Source organism: Ictidomys tridecemlineatus, chromosome 12 (assembly GCF_052094955.1).
Source record: "Ictidomys tridecemlineatus isolate mIctTri1 chromosome 12, mIctTri1.hap1, whole genome shotgun sequence".
NCBI lineage: Eukaryota > Metazoa > Chordata > Mammalia > Rodentia > Sciuridae > Ictidomys > Ictidomys tridecemlineatus.
The window spans coordinates 91,298,254-91,316,783 of NC_135488.1; the positions used below are offsets into that span (position 1 = coordinate 91,298,254).

Below are 18,530 nucleotides of genomic sequence, written 5' to 3' on the forward strand. Positions count from 1 at the left end.
GTTCTGCTTCGAGGGAATGCAAGATGAAATCAGCCCCTTCACAGAAAATTCTACAAGCAGAGATGAATCACCTTTCACGACACATGTAAATCTAAGTACCACTCTGAAGCTCAGTGGTGTCATGTTTTCTATTAGCCTCCCAGCAGAAAGTCAGGCTTTTTAAAACATTGTTCTCCAGCAGAAATAAAATCAATGGTTGTCTAGGCCTGGGGAGGTGGTGTGGGGGTGGGAGTGTTTCTTATGGGTTAAGGGGGTTACTTTGTTCTACCCTGTGAATACATTAAAACCTTTGAGTTGTACACTTTAAATGGGCAGATTTTATGGTATGTAAATTATATCTCAACAAAGATGTTTTTAAAATCTATTATGAAGGAGAGATTTAAAAGGAGAAGAGGGCCATAAAGAACAGAGGTCTTCTCTTGGATTTGAGCAATCTGTTAACTGAAGCATTTAGGCAGGAAACCACAGACAGACTTGAGTTTTTTAATCTAAAATATTCTATCATTCTCTCTCCCTGCGTCCCATTAAAGTCCTTCTTTGCTATTTGCCTAATGATTAATCTAACCCAATACTGCCCCGTGATGGACATTGGAGTTTGGCAACCCAAGCCATTTACATTGCCTTGTTTCCTCTCTCTCCTCTCTCTCTCTCTCTCTCTCTCTCTCTCTCTCTCTCTCTCTCTCTCTCTCTCTCTCTCTCTCTCTTTCTCTCCCCCCCCACTATAGAGCAAAATACTCAATTTCCTTTCTGACTGTGAGAGGTGGCTATAGGCTTCTGTCCTGGCTCACGTGGTGAAGCAGAACGCTCCTAGGTATCTCTTTGTGGATGAAGAAGATTAGATACATCCACAGGACCCTTCTGTTCCTTTTTCCCCTGTTGCCTCTCCCGCTTCTTCTACTTTTTTTTTTTAAGTGGAAATTGATTTTCTTTTTCTTTTGAGAGAGAGAGAGAGAGAGAGAGAGAGAGAGAGAGAGAGAGAGAGAGAATTTTTAAATATTTTTATTTTTTAGTTCTCGGCGGACACAACATCTTTGTTTGTATGTGGTGCTGAGGATTGAACCTGGGCCACATGCATGCCAGGCGAGCGCGCTACCGCTTAAACCATATCCCCAGCCTTCCCCCTTCTTCTTGTCTAGAAAACTGATGTAAGGCCTAGAAATGCAACAACCAATTGGTGACATGAGGTGACAAGTATGAGGATAAAATCCATAAAGTTCAGAAGGGCAAAGCAGAAAGACTGAAAGAGCCCTGGTCCTTATGAGCATTTCTTAATAATTGTACCAATGCTGGACTTCGGGATTTCCTATCACATAAAATTTTGTCCCATTATGTAAGAAAATAGAACTCTTTTGTTAACCTACTGCTACTTGCTGTTGTGAACAGGTATCCCAGTTACTTGCAACCAGAAGCACTCCAACAAGCCAATTATAACACTTTCATATGTTAAAATTATTAAAATATGTCAATGCCCATGGGGATTTATTTTAAGGTTCAGGGACTGCTTCTTGTGCAAGAAGAGACCACTTATAGCTAATTGGGTTTTTAATTACAGTTTATTGAAGAAACAGTTTTTTCTTGAATTTTAAATTTACAATATTTTACATTACTTATCATCTGCACCATACCAGAGATTTGTGCATAGGTGGGAAAAAAAGAAAAAAATTGCTTCACAGAAAAGCATTTCACAGAGTTAGGCCTGAAGGAATGCAAAGAGAAGAAATCCAGACAGATAATATAGCACACAGACTCAGAAACATCAGAGAGCATTTGTGTTGGATGGGCATATGTGTAAGGCAGGAGAAACGAAGACGACCCTGGAAAGGCAATTGGTGACAAGTTGTTTAAAGTCGTATATAACCAGACTCAGCAGGTTCCAGTTTATCCTATACAACACAGGAAGCCCCGAAAGGCTTATAATGAAAAGAGTCACATGATTATATAGGTATTTTAGGAAGAGGCTCTGCAACTGTGAGAAATAGAGATTGAAGGAGCTCATAGGTAGAGTGGCTATTTGAAGACTACTGCAGTGTAATAGAGAAGATAAAGTCTAAACAAAGATCCTATTACAGATGCTGTGACTGACCACCAGGACAGGGAATCAGTGGAGGCAAAGAGGCTCAAGGTCTACCGTCAGGGCTGACAGGGAGCCAGATATGCAAGGGACATAGAAACATGGCCAAGGATGTTAGGGATCATGTGAGAACCGCTGCTGGCTGCGGGTCAGAAAAGCCAGCAGAGCACACAGTGGAGAAGGGAGCAGAGAAGGCAGAGGACCACACTCTTCCTGCTGTGACAAATACTCACAGGCCACCCTCTCCCTCCTTCCTCCATACATCTGCTCACTGTGTTAGGAAAAGGATCAGGAAGAGGGAAGGGGTTATTTGAAAGTTACAGTACTTTTATTCAAAAGAAACTGAAAATCCCTAAAAGAATCATTCCAGTTACCAGATTATCATGATTTAACCAGCCTCCACTATCTTCATCCCCAACTAACCAAGCGAATAGGGGCTCAAGAGAAAACTGAATTAGTTGAGGACAAAATAATAGGAAAATCCACTTTTTCTGTACTAAAAAAAATTGTAGCAAAGAAAATTTATAACTTGATACAGAAGCTTAGAAAAAGCAGAGTTGAAAATACAAACATCAGCTGATTATATCCAGCACTGTCCAGGGGGGCTCTGAATCCTGTGGGCATTAGCAATCTGGTCATCAGAGAACTCCCACTTGTGAGACACGTCCAATTCCTTGGGCCTGCTTCTTGCCTGCTCTTGGCTCCAACCCATGCTTGTCAAATGTCCCTAGATTGTTAATTCATCTAATTCATGATCATCTGTTTTTCAACATTAGAAAGGGGGGAGGTAAGATTATTCCAGAACCTGGAAGAGGACAATCCCTTCTAAAGAAATACAAGCAGTCTTCCATAGCAGCCTGTTCTGCATTGTGGATTCAACCAATTGTGTATCAAAAATATTTGGAAAAAAATTCTGCATTAGAAAGGGGAGGTATTCTGCATCTGTATTGAACACGTATAGACTTTTTTTTCCTGTCCTTTATTCCCACACTCAAGTCTCTCATATAAAATGGTATAGTATTTGCTTTTAACCTATGCAATGTTCCCTTATATTTTAAATCACTTCTAGATTACTTAACACATCCAACACAATATAAATTCTATGTAACATAGACAAATCCTGGCGTAAAGACAAAACTGAGTTTCCTGCTTCAAAGGCGAAAGACCAGGCCATGCATGGACTCAAGGGCACACCACCACCTTAGTGATGGCTTGGCCAGTTTCCTCTGGCAACACCACTACCTTCCTGTGCTGTCCCGTCCAGCAATGTCATGTCACACTGCCAGCTCCACCTGGGATGGACAAAGAACCTATGTGGAAGCGGAACACAGTCCTGCCAAGTGCACGTTTCCCTGAGCTCCGGTACTTGCTTCATGACACACTCCAGGTATGCCGGTCAAGCTGTTCACTCAGTGACTCATCCCTGAACCACTTTCCATCACCTGTTCAACTTCCCTCTGACCGACTCTCAATGTTCTGACTGCTGATTGTTGTATTCCTTCTCCTATTTGTTTCCTCAGTGTTCCCATTGGATGTGATCTTGTCTGACTCAAAAAGTCCTGGCTGACATCTTATTTCAGTCACTCTCCCTCCACCCCAACTCTCCCACTAGGGAGATCCGAACTAGACTTGTAAGCAGGACTTAGAATCATAGAACCATTCGTGACACACTCCCCATGTGAGAGTCAAAAAAAGCAAAACAACAAAAACTTCTAAATTCTAGCTGCAGTGACACAGGCCTGTAATTTCAGCTACTTAAGAGGCAGAGGCAGGAGGATGGCAAGTTTAAGGCCAGCCTGGACAATTTAGTGAAACCCTATCTCAAAAAATAAAAAAGGCTGGGGTATAGCTCACTGGGAGAGCTGCCCCTGGGTTCCATCTTCAGCACAGTAAAAAAGAAAAGAAAAATAGAAAGGATCAGCAAGGTAGATACAGTATAAGATATAAAGAAGCTTTGGCTGGGCTCTACCTCAGGGAACTAAGATCAGCACACTTTGCAATATGGCAAAGGAACATGGGGCAGAATTGGTGATTTCCGGGGGGGGGGTGCGGTTCTGAGATAGAGCTCAGTGAGTGGGGCCTGTGAGCTGAAGCTTTCCACTTTTAGCCTCATACAGTTACCTGCCAGCATGGCTATTCCGGTGGCAGTGCTTGTGGAAGGATCGACACCACACTGTGGCTGCAGCAACTCAGCTCACAACCAAGTCACTGCAGCTCCATATGTTCCCATTTCATTATGTACTGTTTTGAGGTAGGTGTTGAAGCCAGACTGGCCTGACTTTGAGTGCCAGCTGTGTCTCTTTGGCCCTGGTCTTTTCTGAGTCTCAATTTTCTCAGCTATGAAATGACAAGCATTGTTACCCCCACAGATAAACCACAAGTGTCAGTCAGCTTTTTGTTGCTGTGGCAGATACCTGAGAAAAACAACTCGATGGAGATTTATTTCATTTCACAGAGTCTTGAGGTTTTGGTCCATGGTCAGTTGGCTCCATTGCTTTGGGCCTGAGGCCTAGAAGAACATCATGACAGAAGGAAGTAGCAAATGAAACCTGCTCAGCTCATGGCAGCCCAGCTGAGAGAGACAAAGGGGTTCAGGACAAGATATATAGTCCCCAACGCTATGTCCCAGTGACCTACTTTCTCCATGCCCCACCTACCTTCAGTTTTCACACACTCCCATTAGTCCATCAGCTATCAGTGCATAATCTACTATCAGTGCATAATCACAGTCCTCATGATCCAATCACTTCCCAAGAGCCCACCTCTGAACATTGCTGCACTGGGGACGAGGTAGGCCTTCAACACATGAGCCTTTGGAGGACATTCCAGATCCAAACCATAAGACCACATAAAAATGAGTAACACTGCATGTCACCGGACACACAGTAGACACTGATCCATGTGAATTCTGATTCCTTTTCCTGAGAGTACAACCTGAGGCAGAATATTCAGGATCCCAAAGAAGATCTGCTTCTCTTATCACTGCTCAGTGATAAAAGTGTCTTTTACATGCCAATAGGATGTTTTATAATGAAGGAGGGCAGCAGTATCTTCAGGATGGAGGCTGATCACCAGAAAAAACAACTTTGTGCTCACAGTGTTAGTATTTTCAGGTAACCTTTGCTGGGAGTATAGTTATAAAACATTTGTTCATATTATTTTGATTACCTTTATATTATTATCAGATGAAAATAAATGCTGTGGGGCTTTTTATTAAAATAGAAAAAAGAAGTATGGTCTAAGTGGGGAAACCCAGCGAGGCCTGTCTGTTAGATTCTTAGGCCTCTCTGGAAAGCATTTCTTCCATCTGGGCATGGGGTAGAACCCCTTCTGAAATGTCTGATCTATCATCAGACAACTTTGTCAGAGTTTCTTTCTGACCAGTTCCAAGACAGAAAGGTAAGGGAAGATTGGAGTAATATTTTCAGGCTTTATGGATTACTTGGGGGAAAAGAGGTTCTCGTTTCCATGCCTTACCTTGAGGAAGAGAGAGGAGAGTGGGAGACAGGGCAGAAGTAGGTCAAAGAGAGAGACTTTGCTTTTTTGAGATCTGCTTCTGATATCCAAATGATATTCCATACTTTGAAATATTATTTTCTGAGCCCTAACAAATGACTGGACACACAATTGGCTCGTAGAATTGGTTAGTGTAGCGAGAAATGACACACAATTGATGTCAGAAAAGATAAAGCACTCCACAGAGGCCCTGTCACATTTCCTCTCCTCCTGACCTCACCTGGCCTTTGTAAAAGCATGTTTAACTTCATAGAATGTGGTTAAGCCGAGAAATGGTAATTCCGCTGCAATTCTCTGACCTAAATTCAGTGCAAGCCTTTTGAAGAGGAGTAGAAATGGGGCTTCCATTTCTCTGTTTAAGCTTACCTCAGGGAGGACCAGATTTGCCCGCCTTCTGACCCAGACTTTGGATTATAATCCATACCATGCTTGGTGAAAGGATCTTGACTGTAGAAGAGAGTGCAGCCCTTTAATAGTCTAATTTTACACACTGACTGACAGCCTTGACTCTGGCTAGACTTTGTCTGAGCTGCCTGTGGCCTTTGAGCTTGTCTTCCAGACCCCTCTTATCTAACTAGATTCTTTATCCTAGTTCCTCTTAGCTATTTATCAGTAGTCAAGCCTTTCCTAGAGCCCCCCAACATTGCTATAATAAACTCAACCATTTTCACTCAAATGTGCCCGAGAAGCCCAGGCCCTAGGAGCCCAGGAAAACAAGCCAAAAAGGCTTGTTATCCTGACCCTTGTGCTTGATGTTGCAGCCATGCTGCTGTCCTGGTGTTTATTGTTAAATTCTATCTCCTCACTCTTTACTATCACTCTCCTTTCTTTCCTTCTAAAGAGGACACACAATCTCACCAATCAATGCTACCTGACTTAGTCCATTAATGCTGCTATAACAAAAATACTGGAGACTGCATAACTCCTAAACAACAGAAATTTACTTCTCACACTTCTGGAAATTGAGAAGTCCAAAGATCAAGGTGCCTATAAGTTTTGTGTCTGGTGAGGGCTGGGTCTCTGCTTTACATTACAGAATGTATTCTCACGTTACAAAAGAGATCAAAGGGCAAAATGGCCTAAGATATTCTCTTTGGCTCTCTTGTAAGGCACTTATCCTCAATTATCTCTCCAAAGATCTCATCTCTTAATACTACCACAATGGGGGTAAATTTCAACATGAATTGTGGAGTGACACATTAAAACCATCTTGCAGCTGGGCGGGGTGGAGCACACCTATAATCCCAGCTGCTCACAAGGCTGAGGCAGGAGAATCACGAGTTCAAAGTCAACCTCAGCAAAAGTAAGACCCTAAGCAACTCAGTGAGACTCTTGTCTCTTAATGAGAGACAAAATTGGGCTGGGGATGTGGCTCAATGGTTGAGTGCACCTGAGTTCAATCCCTGGTAGCCCCCCCCCAAAAAAAAAAAATTCTGGGATCCCTAATGACATAACCGAAACCATTCAAAGAGGTCTCCTTCCTTTTCTGTTTTTATATGTGGTGTATCTTAGTAGGAACTCCCACTGCTTGGATCCCACTTAGAACAAAGTTAACCTGGTTGTATTAGTCAGCTTCTTACCAGTATAATAAATACTTGAGATAATTAACTTATAAAGAGAAAAGTTTTATTTTGGCTCATAGTTTTGGAGATTTCAAAACTATACTGTTGCTTTTGGGTCTGAGGCAGGGAAGTACACCATGGCTGAAGTGCATGGTGGTGCAAAACTGCTCACTTTATGGCCAGAAAGCAAAACAGAGGAAGAGGAAGGAGCAAGGCCCCCCCATATCCCTTCAAGGGTATACCCTCAGTGACCTGAAGACCTCCCACTAGGCCCCACCTCTTAAAAGTTCCACTGTCTCCCAATAGTACCTCACTGGGGACCAAACCTTTACCACATGAACATTTGGGAGACACATAAAATCCAGACTATAGAAGTGGATTGAATGATTGTCTCACCTCCCTGCAGGGAGAGAGATGTGGTTAACTTGGTAGAAGATGGCACAAAATCAAGGGATATAACTTGAGGCCCAATGTGCTGTAGAAGTTCAAGTGGGATTAGCCAGTCAAGTGCTTCTACTTTGAGCAAAGTTTTATGTTTTCCAGGGAAAAGTTTTCCTGGGACTAGAAAGCTATATTACAGAACTCCCATGAACTAGTGGAAAGCACCTGCCAGCTGCAAGTTCATCCCTGAAGACCTCAGCTACGTAATACTTGGGTGGTATCCCAGGTTGCTCCCAGTCACTCTGGATAAGGAAATTCCTTACTGTACCTGTGCTGGGAGAGAGATGACTCCTTGAAAGCCCTTCCTCCATTTCAGTCTCAATCTCTCCTTCCAAGACACAGACAGCCAAGTTCTGGGCTGACCACCTTGGGTTTTCCATGTCCTTCATGCTATCCAATTCTGTGAAGGTTGGGGACAAATCTCATGTGGCTTGGATTTTTCTGTTGACAGGCTCATCACCAAAGTGGTTCCCCCACTGTACTACTACCTTCTAGGCATAATGACTCTATCTAGGTTCTTTCAGGCTTACCCTCTTTGATTCTCCAGGTCTCTAGCCCAACATGCAGAAGTGAATCATCATCTGTCACAGGTTCTCATTATGTATGAAGGACAGAAGGAATGTCAATCCTCCAAGTTTCCAAGAAAACATGTATTTAAATACTCTCAACTTTTGATAGAGTGTAGCAGAGTACTGCTTATTCCCCAATTTTCTCCTTCATACTATATTAATAGAATGCCTAAAATAAAGGTTATACATTTTCAACCTTACTCTGCAGTTTAAAATGATTATTTTAACAAGTTCTGGCCAACAAGTATGAGGGGGAATGATGTATGGAACTCTCAGGATATATCCTTAAGGAGGGGTCAGGCCCTTTCTCCAACATTCCTTCTCCCAGGTCCTCTCTTTCCATTCTGCTGCTCTGACTGTAGACATGGAGGTACGCTTTGTTAACCAAATGTACTTCAGATTATATTCTATGGATGGCTGTACAACAAGTTAGAAGGAACTTAAATGACATCCCAGATGACATTAAGCAGAGCTGCCATACCAGTCTTGGACCACCTGCGGAGAGAGTTGATCTGCTAGCGTCCTGGATATCCCTGAACAACTTTTTGGATATACCAAAAAAAAATGAAAAATTTTGACCACTCTTTAGTCAGCCATTTATCAGGGTTATATTTGCAATGAGGTATGAGGTAACATCTTTTACTAGACAAAAGAATTGGCTTTCTTACCACTCACCATAAAAATGGTAGATTACAACTGTAATGCTAACCTATTATGTGTTCCACCTTAGCCCTTCCACATGGATCTTGGGGGACAAGGGGAGATAGTACCAATATGATGAGTATATTTCTCACTATGCATTGAGTAATAAAATCCTTTGTTTCAGATTCAGGAGTCTTGTATCTTCTTCCAGCATCCATGAACCAGTAATTTATGAGCTTGCATGTAGGGTCGGATTCACCAGATCTAACTACCTCTAGATTATTTTTGAGAGAAATCAAATTGCATCTCTCTCTTTTTTTGAGAGAGAGAGTTTTTTAATATTTATTTTTTAGTTTTTTTCAGTGGACACAACATCTTTATTTTATTTTTATGTGGTGCTGAGGATCAAACCTAGCACCCTGCGCACTCCAGGCAAGCGCGTTATCGTTTGAGCCACATCCCCAGCCCCAAATTGCATCTCTCTTTAGCCCCTGTTATTTTGGATTTCTATTACAAGTAGCTAAATCTAATCTAATAAAAGAATAACTTTTCAAAGTTCTTATTTGACAAAAAATCATGCTTATTACATCTTTTTGAATGTTTATTTTTTATTTATTTTAATTAGGTATATATGACAGCAGAATGCATTTTGATTCATTGTACACAATTACAGCACAACTTTCATTTCTTGTTTGTACACAATGTAGTGTCGCATGGTATGTGCAGTCATACATGTACCTAGGTTGATACTCAAATGAAGCCAAATAGAATCCATTTAAAACCAGGAAATTAAACAATGATAAATGTATGCTACTTGGGACCTCTTGGGAAAGTGTCATTCATATCATTCATGGTTCCTGTGGTTAGCAAATATCAAAGGCATTGTTAACTTGAATCAAGCTGTTAAAATTATGCAAGTGAATTCTCCACATTTGAAGGCCTGTTTCTTTTAGTTGCTTAAACATTATTTTCTTCCAAGTGTTATATTCACCAATACCTCAATATAAAATTCTATATTATAAGAAATAGAATCCAAATGTACTTGGAGAACAGATGATTTGACCTTCCGGTTCTGAGAATTCTTCTTTATGTGTTTGGCAGCTCATATCCTTTGTAAAACAGCAGAATAACTGAAAATATTGAGAAAGGCTCAAACAAGTTTGCATCACTACCACGTTAATCAGGAGATCAAAGATGAAACAAGAGTAAATGTGAGGATGTGTCAATAACCTGCAAATGAACCACTGACAAAATGTTGAAAGCTCTTCCATGAGATACGGATGTGTCAAAATATTTTTAGTGCTTAATTTCTCTACAATAATTTCTTGTGTTTTTTTTTCTTACTTCCAACATGTTCACAATTCTTAGCTCCATCATTCTTTTTTTGGAAATTAAGCAGTGATAAATGTATGCAACTTGGAACCTCTTAGGCAAGGGTTATATGAGAATTAAAAAAGACCATATCATTTGTGGTCCCCTGGTTAACAAATATCAAAGGCATTGTTAACTTGTTTCTGCATTCTCAGCACCCATTCTCACTTTGGAAATAGCAATTCACACTTTGCCTTAGGGAATCACTCCCCCCCCCCACCTCCCAATCCATATTGTTGGATGAAGCTGATTCTATCCTATGAAGCACCAGGTAATTGGTTTAGAAAAGCATCCAAGTCTGCCCAACGATGTTCAATTTGAGGACTTCTGTTGCTACTATTAGAAGTGGAAATCTTGTTTTATACTGAGATTGCAAACATAGGATAATATAAACCTAGGGATGCTGAAATCATTAGGTAAAAAGAACAATTCTGAAATTAAGGCCAATGTATCAGAGAACAAAACCAAGAGGGCAAGAAAAAACAAGTCCTACTGATACAGTTTTAGCCTAGATCCATCCATGCCTAACCACAGGACTTTTCACTTTGTTAGCCAATAAGTTTCCCTTCTTGCCTAAATCAAGTTGGAGTTGGTTTATAACTTTTGGAACTAAAAGAATACTGACTCTTGAAAGTATTGTTGTCAAAAAGGACACCTACAAGTGACTATCCCATCTGTATAAAAGCAAAGAATATGCTTAGCCTAGTTGTTGCTCCAGAATTTCTATAAATAGGAAGAGTTAGATGCTATAATCAAATCAGAGAGGACTGAATGAGGGACTTGCTTAGAAGCCACTTATAAAATTGGTTAAATATCTATTATCATAACAAAGAATAGGAGTAAAAAAAGCCCAAAGGCAACATCACTGACTCAAACTAAAAAAAAGTCAATCAATATTGTTTCAAAGCACTAACAGGGTCATTATATATATATATATATATTGATGCCTACCAGAGAGGCAGGATGATATAGTGCTATGGGTTCAATTCACAGCTCTATAATTTACTGAACTAAATAACCCTGGAATAGTGATTTAAATTCAGGAGGATACATTTTCACTTAGATAATGGAGATCATTTTTACAGCTATTGTAAGAATTAGATCCAAAATAAGTAAATCATGTAGCACATACATGTGCATACATATATGATATTCTTTGAATATATTAACAGCTTACCTTCTTCCATAGCAGTAACAGATTCATGAATTTTTAATAGATGCTAAAATGATTGGTTAAGGTTTATGAAGTAGCAGAAAATGATATGACGTACTGAGCACCTAGGAGCTGTTCTAGAGTTAAAGAAGATCAAAACATCAATTCAGTAAACTGTAATGCACAAACGTGGATTGGATCCTTAGCTATATAAAAAAGTCACTATAAAAGACATTATTGAGGAGAATGACCAAACTTGAAAATACTACGAATAGATAATTATATATTTAATATTATATTTCTAAAATTTTATAATCATACTGTGATTAGGCAAGAGAATACCCTTGTTCTTAGACAATAAATGCTTATTATATTTTAGGGGTGAAGGGTTATGACTTCTTTTACTTACTCTAAATGGCAAAGAATAAGGAGGATAAGAAGAATAGTAATATAATTAGCAAGAGGAAAGAATTCAAGTTAATCTTAAAAATTGGCAAATATATGTATAGAGTATGTTTTTCATTCTTATAATTTTCTTCAAAAGAAAAAAGATGAAACAGAAACAAATTTTAACTTAAAATTAATAAATTCCAGATTCTCCCTTTGATCCAGTAGGAATTCTAGTAGGAATCTATTTTACCTCTATTCCTGTCTAACTACATAAAACAATATATATTTGGGCATCCATGATCAAATTTCTTATAATCCCAAATGCTGGTAACAACCTGAATGTCTATTAATAAAAGATGAATAGTGGTACAACTACTGAGTGGAATACTTTGCAGTTATTATAAGGATCAAGTTAGTCTACAAAAAATGGTACAAAAAAAAAATCCAAACTCAGGCTGGGCTTGTGGCTCAGTGGTAGAGTACTTGCCTAGTATTGTGTGAGGCACTGGATTCAATTCTCAGCACCACATAAAAATAAATAAATAAAACAAAAAGGTCCATCATAATTTAAAAATAAAGAAAGAAAGAAAAAAGAAAAAAATCCAAATTCTGTAGTGGAGTAACAAAAGACAGTTAACAGAAGAGTTAAGTATAATATAATTTTGTTTTATCAGCAATCATATGTCATATTCAAATTTGGTTATTTTCCAAATTATTTTTATGTCAAAATTAATGCATACACATAATTGAAAAACAAGTACTATTAAAATAATTATAAAATAGTCTCTTTTTCTACCTTTACCCAGCTATTACTCTTGCTCATCTCAGATAGTTATTTTTAATTCTTTCAGCTGCTTATGTTTTCAAAGAGGCTATACATGGCCATGACATTCAAAATATTTGACAACTAGCAAAGTGTGGGCCTCTGTAAATCATAACCCACTATGACTGGCTGGAGAGTACTTCATGCTTCAGTGTGTCCTGGAGGGGTGTGTGTGTACATACATATGTGTGTCCTGAACACATCTCTTTGTATAGGCATGATAATTTTCTGGGAATACAGGCAAGAATCCATTAAAAATGGTGGTAGGATAAACTGAGACCCTAAGAAATACACATAAGGGATCATATGATTACATTTGAACTAAGGACAGAACTGCTGTGTTACTGGATGGCAAATGCAAAGCAAGGTTCTGAAATGATTTTTAGAAGGGATATTTATTAAGCTGTGCAAAAGAGCAGGGGACTTATGAGGCAATTGGTTGGGGAGAGGAACTCTGGGAGAAAAGAAGATCCTTTCAAAATATTTTCAAGTTCCTGAGTGCTGTGTGATTTTACTTCTTTCCTGCTTTCCCACAAATCTTAAGCAAACTCTTTCTTATTCATTGTGGCATTGGATCTATTTTCTAGGAGCAGATGACTGGATATTTGTGACCTCAAGCAGTGGCTTTCAGCGGGGAATCATTTTCCATTCTCTTTGAGCTTCCATTTTTTTGGCAGGAGATGCGTCTTAGTACATTTTGTGAAGAGATAACAAAACACCATACACTGAATACTTTTTAAGCAATAGAAATTAACTTCTCATGTTTTGGAGAATGGGGAGTCCTAGAAGAAGGGGCTGGCATCTGGTGAGGAACTTTTTGCTGCATCATCCCATGATGGAAAGTGGAAGGGCTAGAGAAGGCAAGATGAGAGACAAAGATTAAACCCATAGCCTCAGGCCTTTTTAGAATCAGCATGAATCTATTTGTGAAGGTGGAGCCCTTGGGACCTAAATACCTCCCATTAGGCCCTACCTCCCAACACTGTTGTACCGGTATTAATCTTCTAACACAGCTTTTTGGGAGGCACATTCAAACCACAGTAACCTATGATAATAAATAAATTAATATGAAGTAGGTCCAGAGGTGATGAGTGCCTTGTTTTAGGACTTGTGGGTGCTAAGGACTAACTCTTCTCCTTGGACCCTTCTTTTCTTAAGTAAGTAAATGTAATAACCTCGTGAGCCCAACATGAACTAATTCAAGAAACCATGCTTGGTGCAGTAGCACAAGCTACTTGTAATTCTAGCAACTTAGAAGGATCATAAGTTGGAGGCCAGCCTGGCCAACTTAGAATCTATCTCAAAATATAAAATAAAAATGACTGGAAATGTAGCTCAATGGTAAAGCCCTCTTTGTTTTTCTGTGTGTTTTGTTTGTTTGTTTTAAATTATTTTCAGTGCTGAGAACTGAACCCAGGGGTGTTTTACCACTGAGCTATATCCCCAGAGCTTTTTATTTTTTTATTTTGAGATACCCTCCCTCCAAATTGCAGTAGTTGATCTTGATCTTGTCAACTTCCTGCCTTACGTAGCTGGGATTACAGATATGTGCCACTGCACGAGGTAAGAAACCAATTTTTTAAAATTTACAATTACCTTACAATTAGAAGATGAACATATTACATTACTATAAAGTACTAGAATAAACAAAGTGCTTTGGAATCCAAGTTCTCACCTGATCACAATACCAGACAGCAGATAAGGAAGTGGGTTAGTGCTCCTATCTCTGCAGTCAAGCTACCAAGGATCAAGTCTGGGTTTCCTGACTTACTAATCATGTGACCTTGAACAAGTTTCTTTACCTAAGTGTCAGTTTCGGTATCAGTTAATAGTGCCTGAGTCAGGGGTGCTTAACACAGTGCCCAGTAAAATTTTAGCACTTTAGTTTACTACTATTCAATTAGAAATAATTGGATGGATTGATCATGTGATATTATTCCCATTTTATAGATGAGGGACCTAAGATTCAGAGTGGTTGAGCTAATTGCCAAGCCAGTAAGTGCTGGTGTCTCTTGAACTCAGGTCTTCTGATACAACAGCCAATTCTTCACAATATTATTTGTACAGATTAATGTATTGTATATTCATTCAATAGTTTTGTAGTGCTGAGGATCAAACCCAGAGCCTTATGCAGGCTAAACAAGTACTCTAACCATTGAGCTATACCCCTCATCTTAATAATTATTTATTGAGCATCTAATATGTAACAGTCACTGTGCTTGGTGCTAGGAAAATTCTAAAATAATCCCAATATGACTTGCCATCTTTGAGCCATCCTGAAATTACAAAACCTGAAGCTAGGCCCAGAGCTACTTTGTTTCATCCAGCATTAGTTAATAGTGAAATCTGAAGATTTTTACTGAAGTATTTGTGGGGATAAAGATGAGGATTATATCACATTAAATTAAATTAATTTAATATATTATATCACATTAAATTATAAGTTATTTGAATGCAAAAATCATGTTTTTACTTATAAAGGTATAACTAGCACTTAGCACAATGTCCATCACATACTCATAGAATAGTTGACAAATGAACAACATGCCATATAGCCAAACTGAGTCCATCTTCCTAAAACACTTCTCATGTGTCCCTCACAATACATTCCCTGGTAGCTGCTCCAAAATTGATAAATTGAATTGAATTCTTCCTCCCATGAACTTGATTCTTCTAGGCATTCCTGGCTTCCTGATACAAGTGATTTTCATCTAAAACCAAATACAATGAGTTTGGGTTACAAAAAATTATTTAAGTAAAAATATCAAGTCAAGAAGCCAATAGTTGAGTAAACAATGACAACAAAACATAAGAAATGACAACAAAAGATAAGAAATGAGTTCAGATGGTGAATACAAAGTGCCCAATGAAGAGAACTGAAATATCATGGAGTTTAGAGGAATGAGAAAGAGAACAGATGCACAGTAACCTATTCCAGGTCTCTTATAGACAAACTGTATATTGGTTTTTGTTATCGAATCTTAGAGAATTTCCTCTCTGTAACAGCCTGTCAATGGCTTAAGGCTTCAGCAACATCTCTATGAATGGGGGGGGGGGGGCTAAGAAGTCCCAGAAACAGCAGACCTTGCAGTTTCTGTGTAGAATGAGGAGGTGGGGGTGGGGTCCGAGCCTTGGTTCACTTGAAAGTGAAACAAAAATGAAGTTAAGAAATCCTGATATGTTTCCTTTTCTACCAAGTCAAGCAACAAGACCTCCCCTGGCGACACTCAAAGCTGGCCACTCAAACAAATTTCTTTCATTCTGTGACAGCATGAGCTTGCAGAACATTGAGAACAGGAGGCCAAGAAAAAAATGCCATCTTCCTGCTCACAGAAGAGATTGTAAGACATACTTGCTCACACAGCATTACCAAAAGGGCTTGTGTATGAGTCAGGCACAAATGGTAAGTGGGCTGATGAGACTTGCAGAGTTTATGAGAATTTCTGATGAAGCAGCATGCAAGAGCGCCCATCGGTTATTGTATGAGTGTGGTGCGGTCTGTAATTTGACTTGTTTGGGTATTCTTGTTATTATAGGTTGTGCTTGACTGAAGCCTGTTGAAAAGTCTTTTTTTCTTTTTTTTTTCCTTTGCTATTAGAATTCTTGTTTAGTGATGAAGAATTGAGACTTTGCGGCAAGAATGCTAAATATTCCTTCAAGCTACACAGGCAGAAAAGGATGTGAGATAGTTATTATGTTTTATTAGCATCTGATTACAGGAACATGATCCCAGTTCCCCTGTTTCCTGATCACAGATGATTTCTGCACTCACCACAGTGTAGTTGGACACTGTCTGAAGCACCCAGGAACCAGGTCAAATGCAGGGCAAAGCACTAGGGATAGGTATGCAGAGGGATTGAACAAAACATGTCTCTAGGCTCCTAGTATCCCCCTCCTTTCCAGGGCCAACACTCTTCTGGAGTTGCTACATTTAGCAAAGAAATACAGACATGCCTGTATTTCATCTCATAGTCCTTTAGGGTTTAGTCCTCTGCCATCAGAGCCTAATTTGGCAGAAAATGTCTCAGTTAGTTATCAGACCTTAAAGCAATATTTCAAGTCTGGACCCAGATAATCTGCATTAGCATTACCGGAGGGTTGGGAAAAAATGAGAATTCCTGAATCTTGTCCTAGGTTCCCAGAATCAGAAATTGCAGGAATGGGCCTAGGAATCTGCCTTTAATTATGAGGCCCACTAAAGCAAGAAAATAATTCAATGACCTCAGTGTCTTTCCTCTCCCATCTGTATATACTTAAGGACTTCATCCTACTTGTAAAGGATTCAACAAAGGTACAGTACTTGACCTTTATAGGGACTACAATAATGACATGTTTCCTTAATCCTTTCCTAAAGGAACTTTGGACTTCAGAAACAAAATGGGTATCTACCCATGGCTCCTCCTTGAAGAAAAGAAAGTCTGAAGCTATCTCTGATCACCTCCAAAGAAGGGCCTAACCCCTCTACCAGACCATGTCTAGGTTGCTAGTGCCTGCCAGCAGTCTGAGGGGGATCCTCAGCAGTGACTCCATCAGGACCATGTCTAGGGCTTCATCCTGTGCTACAAAAAGGGCAGATCTTCAATCAGTGTGCTAAGAAGCCTGCAATGATCTACCCCCTCTAAATTACCTCTGTACTGTTTGTTCTGCATCAAAGTGTTAACCAGAATTTTCCCCCAAGATCTGCCTCTTTGTCCCTAAGTCTGCTCTCTGCATTTTCCAGTACTTTGTCTGACAATCAGCCATCAACAATAATGACCAGATCATTGCACTCTGAAAAAGTGTGTAGGAGAAGGGGATGGGACACAGCGAACTCAAGATTTGAGTTTTGAAAGACTACAGGCTCCAAAATGCAATTTCACCTCCCAAAGACTACCATTCCCAACATGCAGTGCAGCCAGGGTCAGTAAATGCTTGGCTTGCCTTTCTGTCCCCTCAGGCAAAGGAAGGGTATGGAAAAGCCCCAGAGGATATTTGTGGCAGGAGTGGTCACTCCCTAAATCCAGGCAAGGAAGCTGAGCGGAGTCCCGCCCCTCCTGCAGTAAGCTCCTCAACTCGGCTGCAGGAGTTTTAAGAGCCGGGAGTAGCTGCACGCCGCGAACTTTCACCATGGTTTCGGTGACCAGAACAGTGTTTGGAGAGCTGCCCTCCGGAGGAGGGACGGTGGAGAAGTTCCAGCTGCAGTCAGACCTGTTGAAAGTGGACATCATTTCCTGGGGCTGCACCATCACCGCTCTGGAGGTCAAAGACAGGCAGGGGAAAGCCTCCGACGTGATTCTTGGCTTTGCCGAGTTGGAAGGTGGGTTCCACCAATCCCGGGCCGAGGGGATGATCAGGACCACCCTTCACGCACCCCGAACGTTCGGCCGCCTGTGAGCGAGGGACTGAGGTCAAAGTCCCTGAGTGATCTTGGGACGATCTAACTGGGGAGTGCGTGGGTTGGCTAACAGGGCAGTGTGGCGATCCAGAGCTTGGGGGGAAAAATGAAAACCCAGAATGATTCCAAGTAGAGCAGCTAAAGGACTTGGTTTCTTGGCTGCTGGTTATCCATTCAGGCTTTGCCTCAGTTAAGGCAAAAAGTTAAGACCAAACTCCAGCAATCCTGGAGCAAACTTTGAACTGCTGGCAACAGGGGGGCGTGGCTCCTTCTTCTTCCGGTTCTGCTCTTTTCAGAAGAAGGAAAATCACAGACTTGCGTCTACTACTTACTCTTCATCAGATTCTCTTTGAAGATTGATTGTCCCAGAAATGCTCCGTAACGTAAGCTGAGTGTAGGCTCAGCAGAGAGCTTGGCTGTTTTGGTTATGATGCCCAGCCCAGCCCACCCTGCTTGCCGCTCAATAAGCATGTACTGACTGAAAGGGAGAAGATCACCTCTAACTAGATGGACTTTCCCCCTTTGGGGTCTCTGGGCAATTAGGATCATGTGTTAATTCATGCATTTTAAAACTCTGGTAACACATTCGACAACACAGACAAGCCCCCACGCCCACCC

At 40.3% G+C, this 18,530-nt stretch overlaps 1 protein-coding gene across 1 annotated transcript in view; it reads left to right on the forward strand.

Annotated features, from left to right (window-relative positions):
* Nucleotides 1-17,444: 17,444 nt before the first annotated feature.
* The window catches only part of LOC101967464 (galactose mutarotase), a 49,757-nt gene continuing 48,671 nt past the window's right edge, over nt 17,445-18,530 (forward strand). Inside the window, exon 1 of the mRNA XM_078029338.1 lies at nt 17,445-17,834. Within this exon, the coding sequence (XP_077885464.1) occupies nt 17,645-17,834 (190 nt within the window). The 5' untranslated portion in view covers nt 17,445-17,644. The remainder of the gene's footprint in view (nt 17,835-18,530) is intronic.